Here is a 13,511-nt window from a genome sequence, read left to right on the forward strand (position 1 = left end):
CATCTCAAGGCAGCAGGTCTGATCTCAGAAGGCTCATACTGTGGCCCAGGAACCAAGCTGGACTAAGTGCAGCGCGCTGTAGGGAGGGTGGAAAAGCTGGCTGCACCCTGTCCTGGGGCCATGGTGTGTGGGGCTGGCTACACTGCCTCTGTAGTGATCCCCCTTGCACTGGGGGGATCGTCTCCCCTCGCTGCTTGGCACCTGGCAGAGCTCTGGGCAAGTGAGCTACAGTCTAGTCCTTCCTGTGCGTCAGCCACAGAACTAAGTTCCAATCAGCCACTCCCATGAGGTTTTTAAGGCCCGTCTTGACAAAGCCCTGGCTGGGATGATTTAGCTGGGGATTGGTCCTGCTTTGAGCAGGGGATTGGACTAGAACCTTCTGGGGTCTCTTCCAGCCCTAATCTTCTGTGAGTCTATGAAACTCTCTCAAGCCCCTGGGCCTGGCCCAGTGTATCAGACTGGAACGTAGCCAGCAATTTGTTTGACATACTACCGAGGGCCTCAGTTATTCCTTTAGTCCCAGGGATGCTGAAGGAAAAGGAAAAGACCCAGCTTGACTCTCAGATCCCAAAGGGTGTCTGTAGGAAAACGAGCTTTCTGGTCATAAATGGAGCCCATGTGATGTGGAATCACCGAGTTGCCCCAATCTTGCCATCTCACAAGGGCGGAATTATGTGCACTTATAAACCCTTTCGCCTCCATTTTTGGGGCAATTCATGGAGTCATTTCAATATGATAAAATTCTGGGGGGGAGGAGGGTTACGGTTTTTCATCCAAAAACCCTCAAAAATAACAATGTAAGTTTTATTTTAAAAAAGCCATTTTTTTTGCTGGAAAAAAGCTTTGATGAAAAAAACGTCAATCATGCTCTAATTCTCATGGAGTCTTTCATGATTTCCACATGACCCGGCCTCATTCAGTGCAGAGACGGCACTCAGGGAAGGGGGCAGCGGCATTTAGCACCTGCAAAGCATTTTATTAGCAAGACATTCAGGGGGCAACTTCAGTATCACGTCTGGGCTTTGTTCCAGGGGAGGGGAGAAGTGGTGGGAGATGGAGAGCTGGAGGTGAAGGGTTACAAGACAGAGGGGTGGAGAAAGGGGCGAAAGAAAGGAAAAGAAGGAAGAGAAAGAGAAAGATGAGTAAGCGTCTGTGAGTCCCGGAGGCAATCGATCCATTGCTGGGCAGCAGCCCTGATTGCTGCTCCATTAATGAGGTGATGGGGGGAGCTGCAAACAGGGCCAAGCAAAACCGACACAGATTAAAACCTGTCTGGCTACCTAAAGGGCTGGGAAATGAGATGTCAGGCCCAATTAGCCAGAGGAATAGAGGGGAGGCCAGTTGATACCGGTGATTAAAAGCACTGGGTATTGTTACTGATTGGCGAGAAGGGAGGACTAGCCACAGGGGCCTTTCACATGGCGTTTCCCCTCCTGCCACCACATCCCAAGTCCCACCTGCCCCAGAGCAAAGCCGTGTCTCACTCCTTCACATCTCCTGTTTACAAGGGTCGGTCAGCTGAGCAAGGACCAGAAACAACGTCACGTGGCTGAGGTGCCCAGGGTGGCCTCTCCAACACCTTGCGAAGAATCCCGTCTGGCGAGTCCTGGTTCCTTTCCTCGCCAAGCGCACTCAGATCCCAACAGGCCTTGAGAAGCCAGGGCTGGTCTGACGCGTGCTGTTTGAGCTGCTGTAGCAAAGACGCGGTGGAACGGATGCTCCCTTTGGGACCATTTTAAAAGGAACTTCCCAGGCACGGGGAATATTTTGGCATCTCTACAGGATCAATCCATTCAAACAGCATCGCCCTGGCTTGTCACTGCAACCCCTCTGGGACGGGGCATGCTCTGCTTGACACAGACCTATACCTCCGGGCAGTGTTTCACTCCACCACCTTCGACGTACGAATGCAGGTGCTGGATTTTCAGTTCCCCCCCGGTTTTACTGCCCCTTCTCTGAAGGTGGGGGGAGCAGAGGTGTCTCCTTCCAGAGGACTTCCTTTTGTCAGCCCTACTAGTCTTTCTCTCTCTTCTGCTCCTTCTCCCGACACGGCCTCCCTATGCTCTTCTCTTCAGCCTCCTCCTTAAGGGGCTCATTCACTTCCCCACCCCAATCTGATCTGATCTCCTCAATCAGGCCCAGGCTGCTCACCGGTGACCAGAGTGCTGGCTCAGCTGCTGATTCCCAGCACTCTGCCCCGGGGTCCTTCCACTGGCCCTTCTCCACTGCGTCAAACACAAACTGCTCGTCTCGTTTCATGACCTATCCTCGCCTTGGCACTTGTTCACTACCCAGACGCTGACGCCCTACTCTGCTCGGCCAGAGACGCTAGTCTCCTGCGCCCGTTTGCGACATTTTCTAACACGTATCTTCATGCCTTCTCCAGCGCAGCCCCTCACGCTCCCCGTAAATGTCAGCAAAACCACTCGTCGCCCTCCTCAAAACTCCCCTTCGCCATGAGCCTGAAAAAAATCTAGATGCCGGTTAAGCAGCTGGTGTGCTGATACCGTCTGCTGCCTGTTCTGCCGACCGGGATTGCCTTGTGTTCCCCTGGCTGTCGCAATGACCTGTTGTCTCTCAATGTTACCCTTAGACTGTAGCTCTTTGGGGCAGACATGGTCATTGGTCTGGATATAAGTCAACAGTGTGCCCTCATTGCCTAGAAGGCTAACAGCATTTTGGGCTGTCTAAGTAGGGGCATTGCCAGCAGATCGAGGGATGTGATTATTCCCCTCTATTCGACATTGGTGAGGCCTCATCTGGAGTACTGTGTCCAGTTTTGGGTCCCACTCTACAAGAAGGATGTGGAAAAACTGGAAAAAGTCCAGTGGAGGGCAACAAAAATGATTAGGGGGCTGGAGCACATGACTTATGAGGAGAGGCTGAGGGAACTGGGATTGTTTAGTCTGCAGAAGAGAAGAATGAGGGGGGATTTGATAGCTGCTTTAGAAAGAGGTTCCAAAGAGGATGGATCTAGACTGTTCTCAGTGGTACCTGATGTCAGAACAGGGAGAAATGGTCTCAAGTTGCAGTGGGGGAGGTTTAGGTTGGACATTAGGGAAAACTTTTTCACTAGGAGGGTGGTGAAGCACTGAAATGGGTTACCTAGGGAGATGGTGGAATCTCCTTCCTTAGAGGTTTTTAAGGTCAGGCTTGACAAAGCCCTGGCTGGGATGATTTATTTGGGATTGGTCCTGCTTTGAGCAGGGGGTTGGACTAGATGACCTTCTGAGGTCCCTTCCAACCCTGATATTCTATGATTTGGGTCTGCACCATGCCTAGCCCAATGGGGCACTGATTTATGCCTTGGGCCTGGAAATGCTGGGAGAATCCAAGGAATAGATAATGTTACTAATCTGGGCAAACCACGTTGCTATGGAATTCAGGATAGTGCCCATCTGGGATGGTTGGTAGACGTCCATTGCAGACAGTGAGCTGCCTACACTGTACAGCTGACTCGATTCAGACCCAAGAAGGCGTTTGGCAGTTGGGAGAAGAGGGGAGCAGTGATAACGCTGCAGCGGGGGAAGGTTTGGAATTTGGGGGAGGCAGGAATGGGAGAGAGAGACCCAGGGTTACAAGTGGGAGGGTGATTTCCGGCTGGGAGAGGCCTCAAGCAGGGAGGGCCTCCTACCAGCAGGGTGCAAAGGTGGGGTTGGAAGTTGGGGTGTAGGATAGCTTGGGGGGTGCAGGAAGGGGATCCATTTTCAGTGTGATTTCCAGTTATTATTTATATCGTGGGAGCACCTGGAGGATCAGGGTGCAAGATGACGTACAGAGAGAAAACGGCCAACGTACTTAAAGAGTTTATCAGCTGAGAGCCAAGGGGATCAGATTTTGCAGTGTGGTAGGGTTAGCAGCTGTGTTGGGATCGTATGGTTTAACGAGGGCCTTGTCTCGTTAGCCGCTCAACTGCACTGGCTGGGACGTCCAGTGCTGATCTGGGCAGCTGCGTCATGTTCTAACCTGTCTTTCCTGCTCAAAGCAATGCTGGCCGGCTAGTGCACTGCTCTGTCCTTAGTCCTTGCTCTCCCCGCTCACGTCACCCTGTTAGGGGGCTGCCAGCAAATCACAGTACAACGGCTGTCGTGGTACCCGCAGGCTTTCCCCAGGGTGCCCCACAGAAGCAGCTGAGTGTCAGACACCCTGACCGGCTGGCTCTGGCACATTGCTCGATGGGGTGAAACACTGAGGGGTTGTGGTTCTTTCCAAGGAGATCTCAATCTGCTGAGGCAGATGCTCTCCTAAGAAACGTTCCCCCTTCACCTGTCCCATGGGCAGGGATGCTCCCCTGGCTGAAGAGGCCTGAGAAGCTTAGGAGAATGTGGCCACCACAATCAGGACAAGAGTGAAGGTATCATCAAGGGAGCAAGAACATCTGCTCTTACCAGAAGCACCAGGATCATGGGGCCTTGGTAGATATAATCGGTATAGACTCCTGCTCGCTTCCCAAACCAGCATCTGCAAGTCAAGTGGACAGGGCGGTCAGCATCAGGGCCATGAATCTAGGCACAACTTCCTCAGAAGAGCCCCTCCTAGGCCTTGTCTACATGGGAAGTTATATCGGTGTAAGGTAGGATGTGAATTTAAAGCACAATAACTCGTCGGCTATAACTCCCCATGTGGAGACTCTTAATCCGGAATGGAGGCTTGTCTACACCTGGAGTTATTCTGGAATAGCTATGACTGATCAGCTCCATGTGTGGATAGGCTTCTTCTGGAATAAAAGGATCTTGTTCTGATTTAGTTTAATTTAACTAAAGAGGAATCAGGCACTCTTATTCTGGAAGAAAGGGGCGTACGCGTGGAGTTAGGAAGAGCAATGGCACTTTAAATTCACACTTTACCCTAATCTGAATTAAATTTCGAGTGCAGGCAAGCTTTAAGAGGGCCTTAGTTATGTTGCGGGTTAGTTTATGTTGCTTTGGAAGTAGTCTAATCTAAACTGAAGAGACCCTGTTCTCCAGGAATTACAGCATCCACACAGGCAATTAGAAGGGTATAACCAAAGCGGTAGAAGTATACTAGTCTAATATCCCATGTGGACAAGTCGTGAGAGCGTCTACCGGGGTTTTGCCACACTTTAAGGGAATCTCAACCGGTGCATCTCCTGTGGGAGCGGGAAAGCTCTTACAGTCACAAGGCAAAACTGCGGCTGAAAAACAAGGCAAGTTGTCAGGCGCTGAAATGTGCTAATTTTAACCCCACAGTTCACATGACGAACACATCACGTTCCAGCTAAGTCCTCCCTTAGCAGGTCTCTGTGAAAACCGCACAGGCGGAGGCAGCATATAACTGCTGGCAGATTAAATCCCAGCTCCATTTAGCAAACACTTTGTAGGATCCCAGGCTTAGGCTAACGTCTCCCCTTCAATCCTCACTTATCACGTCAAGGGGAAAACCCAGTGGCCGCCAGCCACTGAGCGGGACGAGGGCTTGAGCACCAAACCCAGGAAGAATCTTGTCTGTCTTTCCCCACCTTCTGCATGTAGCCAGCATTCCGCAAATGCTTTAGGGTAGGAACATATTCACCTCTTTGTTTATACAGCAGCCATCCCGAGCAGCGCGTCAATATCAATATTTTCCCAATGATAATAGACGTAGTAAAAATCAGGCTTACTTCTCATTGTCATAGTACAGCTTTCCAAGGGCCCAGGCAATAATGATCGGAAAAGGGATACCTGCGAGGAAAGAAACAGATTGGTCTGAGTAGCAGAAGTACGGATGAAGGTCCTAGGAAGATCTACTCCAGATTCCTGACCAGGACTCTGAGGGCACTTGCGAGACGCTGCCCCCAAAGTGCTGGCTCGGGCGGAGCCAGCTGGAAGATGGTTTCTGATGGAATTTGCAAATTCAAAATCTGGAAATTGGGACAAATGCAGATGATGTTTTCATGAACATTACCCCTCCACCTCCTTGTTTTTTCAAGCCAATATCGGGCTGGCTTGGAAATGTGAATGTCAACATAAAAACGATGTGAATGTTTTGAAACAAAGACAACACGACTGGGGAAAAGAGTCCGTTCAGCCAGATTTCCTGGTGACTCATGCAGATACATTTTAGTTAGCAGCTTTTTCCTTTTTAAGATTAAAGATTTTGTATCTCGTGAAAGTTATTTCTTTTTTAAAAGTCTACCTTATGTATGAGGGACACTAATAATGATCTTAATAAAGGAATGTGCTCAACAAATACTCTCTAGGCACACTGATATGATTTTAAAAAGAGGGGCCCAACTGAACGTTGATAGGACTTTTGTGCTTGTCTGCTCTGCATGGATCCCCTGCATGAGTGCTGATATCCACCCTGGTATCTGCACGGATCCCCGCATGCAGCACTGGTGCCCACCCCTGCTGTCTGCACGGATCCCCGCATTCAGCACTGGCGTCCACCCTGGTGTCTGCACAGATCCCCGCATGCAGTGCTGGTGTCCACCCCTGCTGTCTGCATGGATCCCCACATGCAGCACTGGTGCCCACCCCTGCTGACTGCATGGATCCCCACATGCAGTGCTGGCCCCGACCCTGGGACTTACACCAACCGATGCAGATGAACATCCATTTGCGGAGCTTGTCGGTGGAGTAGGTGAGCACAATGGCCGTGTGGAGGTAGCAGCCCTCGCCGAACATCCAGAAGAAGTTGGTGACGTGGAAGTAATTGTAGGCAGCTGTGACCAGGCGGCACCAGGCCTGCCATGGTGGGGAGGGACACAAAGGAAGCAGGAGAGGGTGTGTGTTAGGAGCAGACCATGAAGCAATTTCAGAGTTTCTTCTCCCTGCTGGGCTGCTTGATTCATCTCGTGCTGAACACAGACAGCACACTTCCTACAGGCACTCAAAGTAGGAAGCTCCATATTACGGAGGGGAAACTGAGGCACACAGAGAAAGTGACTTGCCTAAGGAGATCCAGTGGGTCATTGGCGGAGAACAAAACTCTCTCATATCTACTTTAGTTCTTATCTAGTCCCCGTTATTGTAACATCAAAGCATCTCACAGTTGTTCATTTATTTATCCTCACAACACTCCCTGTGAAGCACGACGCTGCCATTATCCCTCTGCGGCACATGGGAAACTGAGGCACAAACTAACCCAAGCGTTCAGTGGCAGAACACAGATTTGAACAAAGGTCACCTTAGTCCCAGGCCAGTCCCCTAACTGCGCCATCCCTGCGCCTCTCGATTTGCTCCATGGCCTTCCACATACAGTATATTAACTCAAGGGGCAACCTGCTTGCAGCATGATACCCACCCCCAGGGCTGACTGCACATGGTGCATCTCACGTGGGCGATTCCCTGCTGAGAGGCCCCAGGCACGAGCATGTTCCAGGGGTGGCCTGGGGTATGGACTTGGCTTCTTCTCCTCTGCTATGGTTCATGCCTCTCCTTTCCCCTCCCCTCCCAGAGACCATGTAACCCCTCATCTCCCACAAATCACCGCCCACAACACCTGGCTGGAGCTGGGCTGGCCTGAAAGCGAGGGCTGCTGGGAGAGGGCTAGAGGGGGCCAGTCCTGCTGGACACATCTCAGCCCTGGGTGCGAACTTCTGCAGGGGGCGGTGGCTTAGGAGCAAGGTGCATCAGCAGAGCGGAGGGGAGGGGAGTTTGCCCAGCACCTACCTGCATTCTCAGCTCTTAGCTGGCTGTGAAGAATCTGGCGCTGCCACGAGAAGCAAAGCACTGGAGCGCCCCTGTGCCCTAGTGCTAAGGGATCCACTCTGCAGGCGTTTGCAAGGTGGCTTCTCACCGCGGGTGCTTGTGGGAGCCGGGGATATTTACCCCTTGGCCTGCACCCCTGGGGTCCCCACTGGGAGTCCAGCCAGGGCAGCCTGAAGGGTTTGAACCCAAGGAGCTGCACATCCACCTGCAGACAGCTAGCCAGGTCTGTGGGGGTAGGGGACAGGGGAGAGGAGCCCTGGGGGCTCCGGTGCCTCAGTCGGAAGCAGCAGTGAGAGGCAGATCTATGGGCGGCGGGGGGGGAGGGCCATAAACTGACTCTGGGGCCCCTCTCATCCTCCCCAGGCAAAGGTCAGGGGTGCACATCTCCTCCCCTCTGCTCTAACTTGCCTGGGAGGCCTCGAGGTCGGGACGTCTCCTGGAGGCCAAGCACCAGGTTAATTGTGTCCCCTCAGAGGCAGGCTGCTCCGGGGGATGAACTCACACAACAGACATGAGCCAGGGCCCTGAGGGGTGGTGATGGGCTCCCCCGTCCCTGACAGCTGTGCTGAGGCTGCTGCTGCTGCAGGTCCCTGGTGGGACTCAGAGATAACGGGGCTGTGAATCCCCTCAGTGGGGCACCAGCAGACCCAGCGGGGCCCGCTTCTCTCAGTGGGCCCTGCTGTGACCTGGGGCTCTGCCCTCTACACTGCGGGAGCCTACATCACTGGGAACCAGCCTGAGCTGCCTGACTGCTGGGAGCCATACACAGCACCGGTCACTGCCATCAGCAGGGGGTGATGCCCGTGCTGGCAACTCCTGCCTCTTTGGCTAGTGCCGCTCTAGCCGCATCTGCACCGACTTGTCACCGTGACAACTCTCGGCTGCAGGGCCCACCGCCCAACTGGACTGGGCAGCAGCTCACCCACGGGGCCAGACAACACGTGCCATGTGGGAGCAGCACCCCCCAGTGCTACAACTTAGCACACTGGGTATCGCATATCACCCTGGGCTGTGCCCGGCATGCTGGGTGTGCAACATGGCACCCATGACAGTGCCTGGCACACTGGGTGTGCAACATTGCACCCTAGGCAGTGCCTGGGATGCCAGGCATGGAATATTGCACCCTGACCAGTGCCCGGTATGCTGGGTGTGCGACAGTACTTGGCAGTACTTGCTGCACCAGGTGAGCTCCAGCCCACCCTGGGCAGTGCCCGGCGCCCTCAGGATATGTTTCCACTGCATCTCGGGTGTGTGACTGCAGCCTGGGTGGCCAGACCACAGCTAGCTTTAATCTAGTGAACACATCTAAAAATAGCAGCAAAGCTGCGGTGCCTGGGGGTTCATTCCCCTCAGTGCCCCATGCCCCCCCGGGACCATGTGACCAGCTCGTGCTGCTGCAGAGTCACTGCGATTGTTACTTGAGCTGGGAAATGCCCGGCATGCTGGGGGTGTAGCAGCCCACCCTGGCCTCCGCTGGACTCACCACGTTGCTTTCATGCACGGCTGGGTTCATGGTGAGCTGCACCACGAACCAGGTGGCATTTCGTAAGATGAAGGCTGTGATCAGGTTCCAGTGAATGATGTTCCGCAGGCACCTGATGCTCCTGAGCACACAAGAGGGGAAGGGATGGGGCTGTTAGGACACCTTTGCCGTTCGGAGTCAAAGTGGTACCAACCTCTGCTCTATCTAATCTTTCCCCCACCTCCCTGACGTCCACCTGCAGAGCTGGCCAATCAGTGCTACATGCAGGGGGGAGTTTGTGATGGGGGAGCTGGAATTGAGACCTACCTAACTCATTGTGACCCTAAAAGCTCCCCACGGCCAGAGGGCAAGGGGCTCCTGGGATCAGATGATGAGTTTCAGCTAGCCTGACCGATTCAGTGAACCTCAGCACACCAGGGGTTATACTCTGTATCTAAAAGGGTGACACAACCCCTCACGGGTCTGGCTCTCGCCCCAAACACCGGGACACTCATCTCAGCCTTCTACTAGGTGGAAGCAGCTCTTCGTCCCCACTGAGCTGGGATGCAGTCAAACTGGTGACCTACAAGCGACTTAAAGGGGGGGTGTCCCAGAGCCCAGGCTCCAGCCCAAGTCCGAGTGTCTACCCCACAATTTTACAGCCCCAGCCCTGTGAGCCCAAATCAGCTGACTTGGGCCATCCATGAGTGTTTAATTGTTGTGTAGAGGGACCCTATGTCCCTGTAGAGAGGGGACTCAGTGGTGCCTCTCCACTGTGTGTGTGTGTCCAGGACATGCTGGCTGAATCTCCTGAGCAAATCCCTCTGGCTCTGTGTCTGCAAGGCCCCTGTTCATGTGCCTCTGAGTGCGTGTGTGTGTTTGGGGGAGCCAGGACAAAATGCCAGCCAAGTCCCCTTAGTAAAGCCTCCTGGCTCTTTGTTCGTGCAGGTGGTTGTTTCTGTGGGATGGAGGCCTGTCTCCTTCCCTCTCCACACCCGACTCATTTCACACAGGCAGCCACGCCACCATCACTTTCAGTCACGGACAGCCCAGGGCCTTAGTCTCTCACTGCAGGTACAAGTAAAGCCCATTGGCTTGAATCAGGCTGTGTTTGCTGGCCTGGCTCTAAAGAGTAAAAGCTCCTGCACTCAGGCCCCTGGGGCGTCCTGCCCCACGCAGCACAGAACGTCTCCCAAGCTGAGCACCAACATTGCAGCCTGGCGCAGTGCCAGTAAGAATCCCATGAACAATTTGCAATTTTGAAAAACTTTCCCATCTTGAATTGGGACAAAAAGTCAGAAATTCCAAATTTTCCACCAACTCTAAATTTTTTTACAATAAATGAGCTTAAATTTTGAAATGAAAAGTCATTTTCAACCTGGAACTTTTCGTTTAGAAAATCTCGTAACGAGACGTTTTGACAAATTTGAATCTTTTTTTAGAGGGCACTTTGTCAAATCAGACTCTTTCCCGCTAACAGTTTTGGTTTGAATGAATCAGAATTTTCCAACAAAAATTGTTTTGTTGAAAAATTGTCCACCAACCCAACTGAGCAGAAAATGACATGAACAGTTCGCCTTTCAGGCAAAGAGGTAGTGATCCGTTCCCCAAGCTCTCCGATTTATAGGTCTGTGTGGACTGACTGTTGGGGAGAATGGACAAGATGGGAAATGCAAGCAGGGGCTCAAAACAGTGCTTCCTAGAACTGCTTGGAAATTTCCTGTCTAAACTGTTTTTGTGTCAGAAAATCAGATTTTTAACTAAACAATTGTTTTTGTGAAAAATGCCTGCTTTCCTTGGAAATTTTGTTGTTGAAAAATGAAAGGTGCCCAGTCAAAATATTTCAGGCAAAACCTGAAATATTTCAGTTTTGATTTACTGCAGCAATGCTTCATGGGAGCTGTAGTTCAAGTGCCTAATATCCCCATTGTCCGTCATGGGCCAGGCTCCCTGGCTGCTCTACATCTCCCACAATGCACCTTGGGATGGACTCCCATAATGCACTACTCTTCCTTCCCAAGACTGTGGTTCATCATGGGAGATGTAGTCCAATTAGAGAATCTGGCCTATAGAAGAGAATGAAAGCATGAAGGACCAGAACTACAATGCCCATGAGGCATTTCCAAATCAAAATATAGAGGTTTTTGGCCGAAATTTGTTGTTATTCAAATTTCTGCTGAAATACTGAAATTTTCCATGGAAAATGTAGATGGAGACAAAAATGTTTCTGACCAAGTCTAGTTCTTCCATCTCAATCCCAGTGAGCCGCACAAGAGGACCTATCTCTGGCTGCTCACTGGTGGGAGAAAGGAGGAGAACAAAACCTGGACGCCACTCGGACACCTGCTTCTTGGGTCGCTTACCTCAAGCGCATGAAGAGGACAAAGGCAAGAAGCAGGGCCCCTAGTGAGACGCAGTGTCCCAGGTAATTTATGATGACGGCAATCTGGTAATGCAGCTTGCTCTTCCTCTGAGGGAGAAAAGACAGAACGGTGGATCAGCTGGAAGTTCGTGGCCGCCGAGGGCCACTGCTTTGTAAAGTGCTTCGGGACCTACTGATGAAAGAGCTCGCTATTGTTATTTTTGTCCCTGCCCTGAGGAGCTTACCATCTCCGTAGCCAAGACAGACGTAGGGCAGGAGGAAGGAATATAGTTAACACGTGAGCAGAGTGACGGTTTGCAAATGTGATGCTAGGTTCCCGCTCAGTTTTTCGTAACATCTCTAACCACTCTGTCCTACTGCCTCTCTCCATCCAGCTCTGGGGGTTTGGGGTCCCCAAGCCTCTTTCAATCCAGGCAGCTGCCCTTCTTTAGATTCCAGTCAGCTGCTTGACATCTTTTCTATAGTGCAGGGCCCAGAGGTACCTGCAGCTGCCTCCTTCCTGGCCTGTAGGAGCCCAGGGCGGAGGAGCACAATGAATCCGCAAGGGGCGCTGTTGGCCGCAAAAGCCATGCAAGGAGATGAGACCGAATGTGCACATGAGCCTGCGCTCGATAACGTCTCAGCCCTGCTGCGGGAGCCTCGTTTAAAATTTTTTTTTTTATTAAAACTTTAAGAAAGTGGCAAAAAAGGAAAATACAAGATCTTGGCACAGACCTCATGGAGCCAATTACCAGGATATCTCAAGACAAAAATTCATGGCCTTGATTTGCATCGATATTAAGGCTCTGACAGTGTGGAAGACATCCAAGCAAGCGTAGACGGAATTTACTCCCACTTGCTGGCCCGTTTACGGAGCGCAAGCTGTCCTTGACATCAATGAAAATCAGGCCTGACATTTTTTAAAAGCTCCTTTCCTGTTTCATGTCTAACACGCTCAAGCATTAAACTGGAAAGGCTGGTGAAGCTTTTCAAAGGTGTTTAGTGATTTGGGGTCTTTCAGCATGGGATGCTTCGAAGGAGACACTTACCCAGGACCTGATTTTCGGAGTATGGGGGGTCAGCAAGTTCTGAACATCCAGCCCCAAGCTGGCGTCTCAGCTTGAGAACCCGACATCTGGGGCACCCCCCGTATCTCAGGCCACTTTTGAAAATCTGGGCTAGAATCTCAATCTACAGGGGAAGGATGGTCTGAAGAATGTAAGAGCTGCCACGCTGGGTCACATCATGGTCCATCTGGCCCAGTATCCTGTCTCTGACAGTGGCCAGTATCAGAGCTTCAGAGAGATTGCATAAAACAGGGCAATTTGGAGTGATCCACCCTGTTTTCCTCTCTTGGCTTCTGGCAGTCAGAGGCTTAGGGGCACCCCGAGCATGGGGTTGCACCCTGACCATCTTCGCTAATAGACACGGATGGACCTATCCTCCAGGAACTTATCTAGCTCATTTTTGAATCCAGCGCTTTTATAATTAAGGCCTGGGAGGTTGGGGGGCAGCAGTGATAATTGTGCTGTGAATCATGCCCTGTGCGGCCAATGGATTATTTCATGCCACGTGTAAAACCCTGTGGGCTGGGATACACTTTGTTCTGTGTTGGTCATGCAACATGTCTTTTACTCCCTAGGTGGCCACCCTAAAAGCTTCTGGTGCATCGAGATGGCTGCTTGTGAACACAGATGGCTCAGGACGCACACAGTGTGTAACCCACACTCATTGTGGCACTCTGTCACCTTGTAGCGGTGCCTGGGTCACTTACAGAGAAGTCAGAGACCCTGCTGTGGGTCTGGCTAACATCACCCGGTTGTTTAAATCAAGGAGCAAAGGTTTGCGTGTTATGATGCAGCAGCCTTAGGTTTGATTCCCTGCTGATGACTTGTTAACGATGTCTCCTCATCCTTACATGTGCTACTCTTCTCCCTAAAGATGTCCATCCGCCAAAGCTTGTTGCTGTCAAACCCTAAAAGTTCTTAAAGACGCCCGCTTCCTTCTGCAACTTGATTTCCTCTTTCTCCTTCCA

At 51.8% G+C, this 13,511-nt stretch overlaps 1 protein-coding gene across 1 annotated transcript in view; it reads right to left on the reverse strand.

Moving 5' to 3' along the window:
* CRHR1 (corticotropin releasing hormone receptor 1) overlaps nt 1–13,511 on the reverse strand; it is an 86,573-nt gene that overhangs the window by 11,520 nt on the left and 61,542 nt on the right. Inside the window, exons 5-9 of the mRNA XM_075059573.1 lie at nt 11,478–11,584; nt 9,136–9,256; nt 6,533–6,686; nt 5,621–5,681; nt 4,389–4,461 (exon numbers count right to left, since the gene is read on the reverse strand). Coding sequence (XP_074915674.1) covers nt 4,389–4,461; nt 5,621–5,681; nt 6,533–6,686; nt 9,136–9,256; nt 11,478–11,584 — 516 coding nt within the window. The remainder of the gene's footprint in view (nt 1–4,388; nt 4,462–5,620; nt 5,682–6,532; nt 6,687–9,135; nt 9,257–11,477; nt 11,585–13,511) is intronic.

The sequence above is a fragment of the Chelonoidis abingdonii genome, chromosome 21 (assembly GCF_003597395.2).
Source record: "Chelonoidis abingdonii isolate Lonesome George chromosome 21, CheloAbing_2.0, whole genome shotgun sequence".
NCBI classification, from domain to species: Eukaryota; Metazoa; Chordata; order Testudines; family Testudinidae; genus Chelonoidis; species Chelonoidis abingdonii.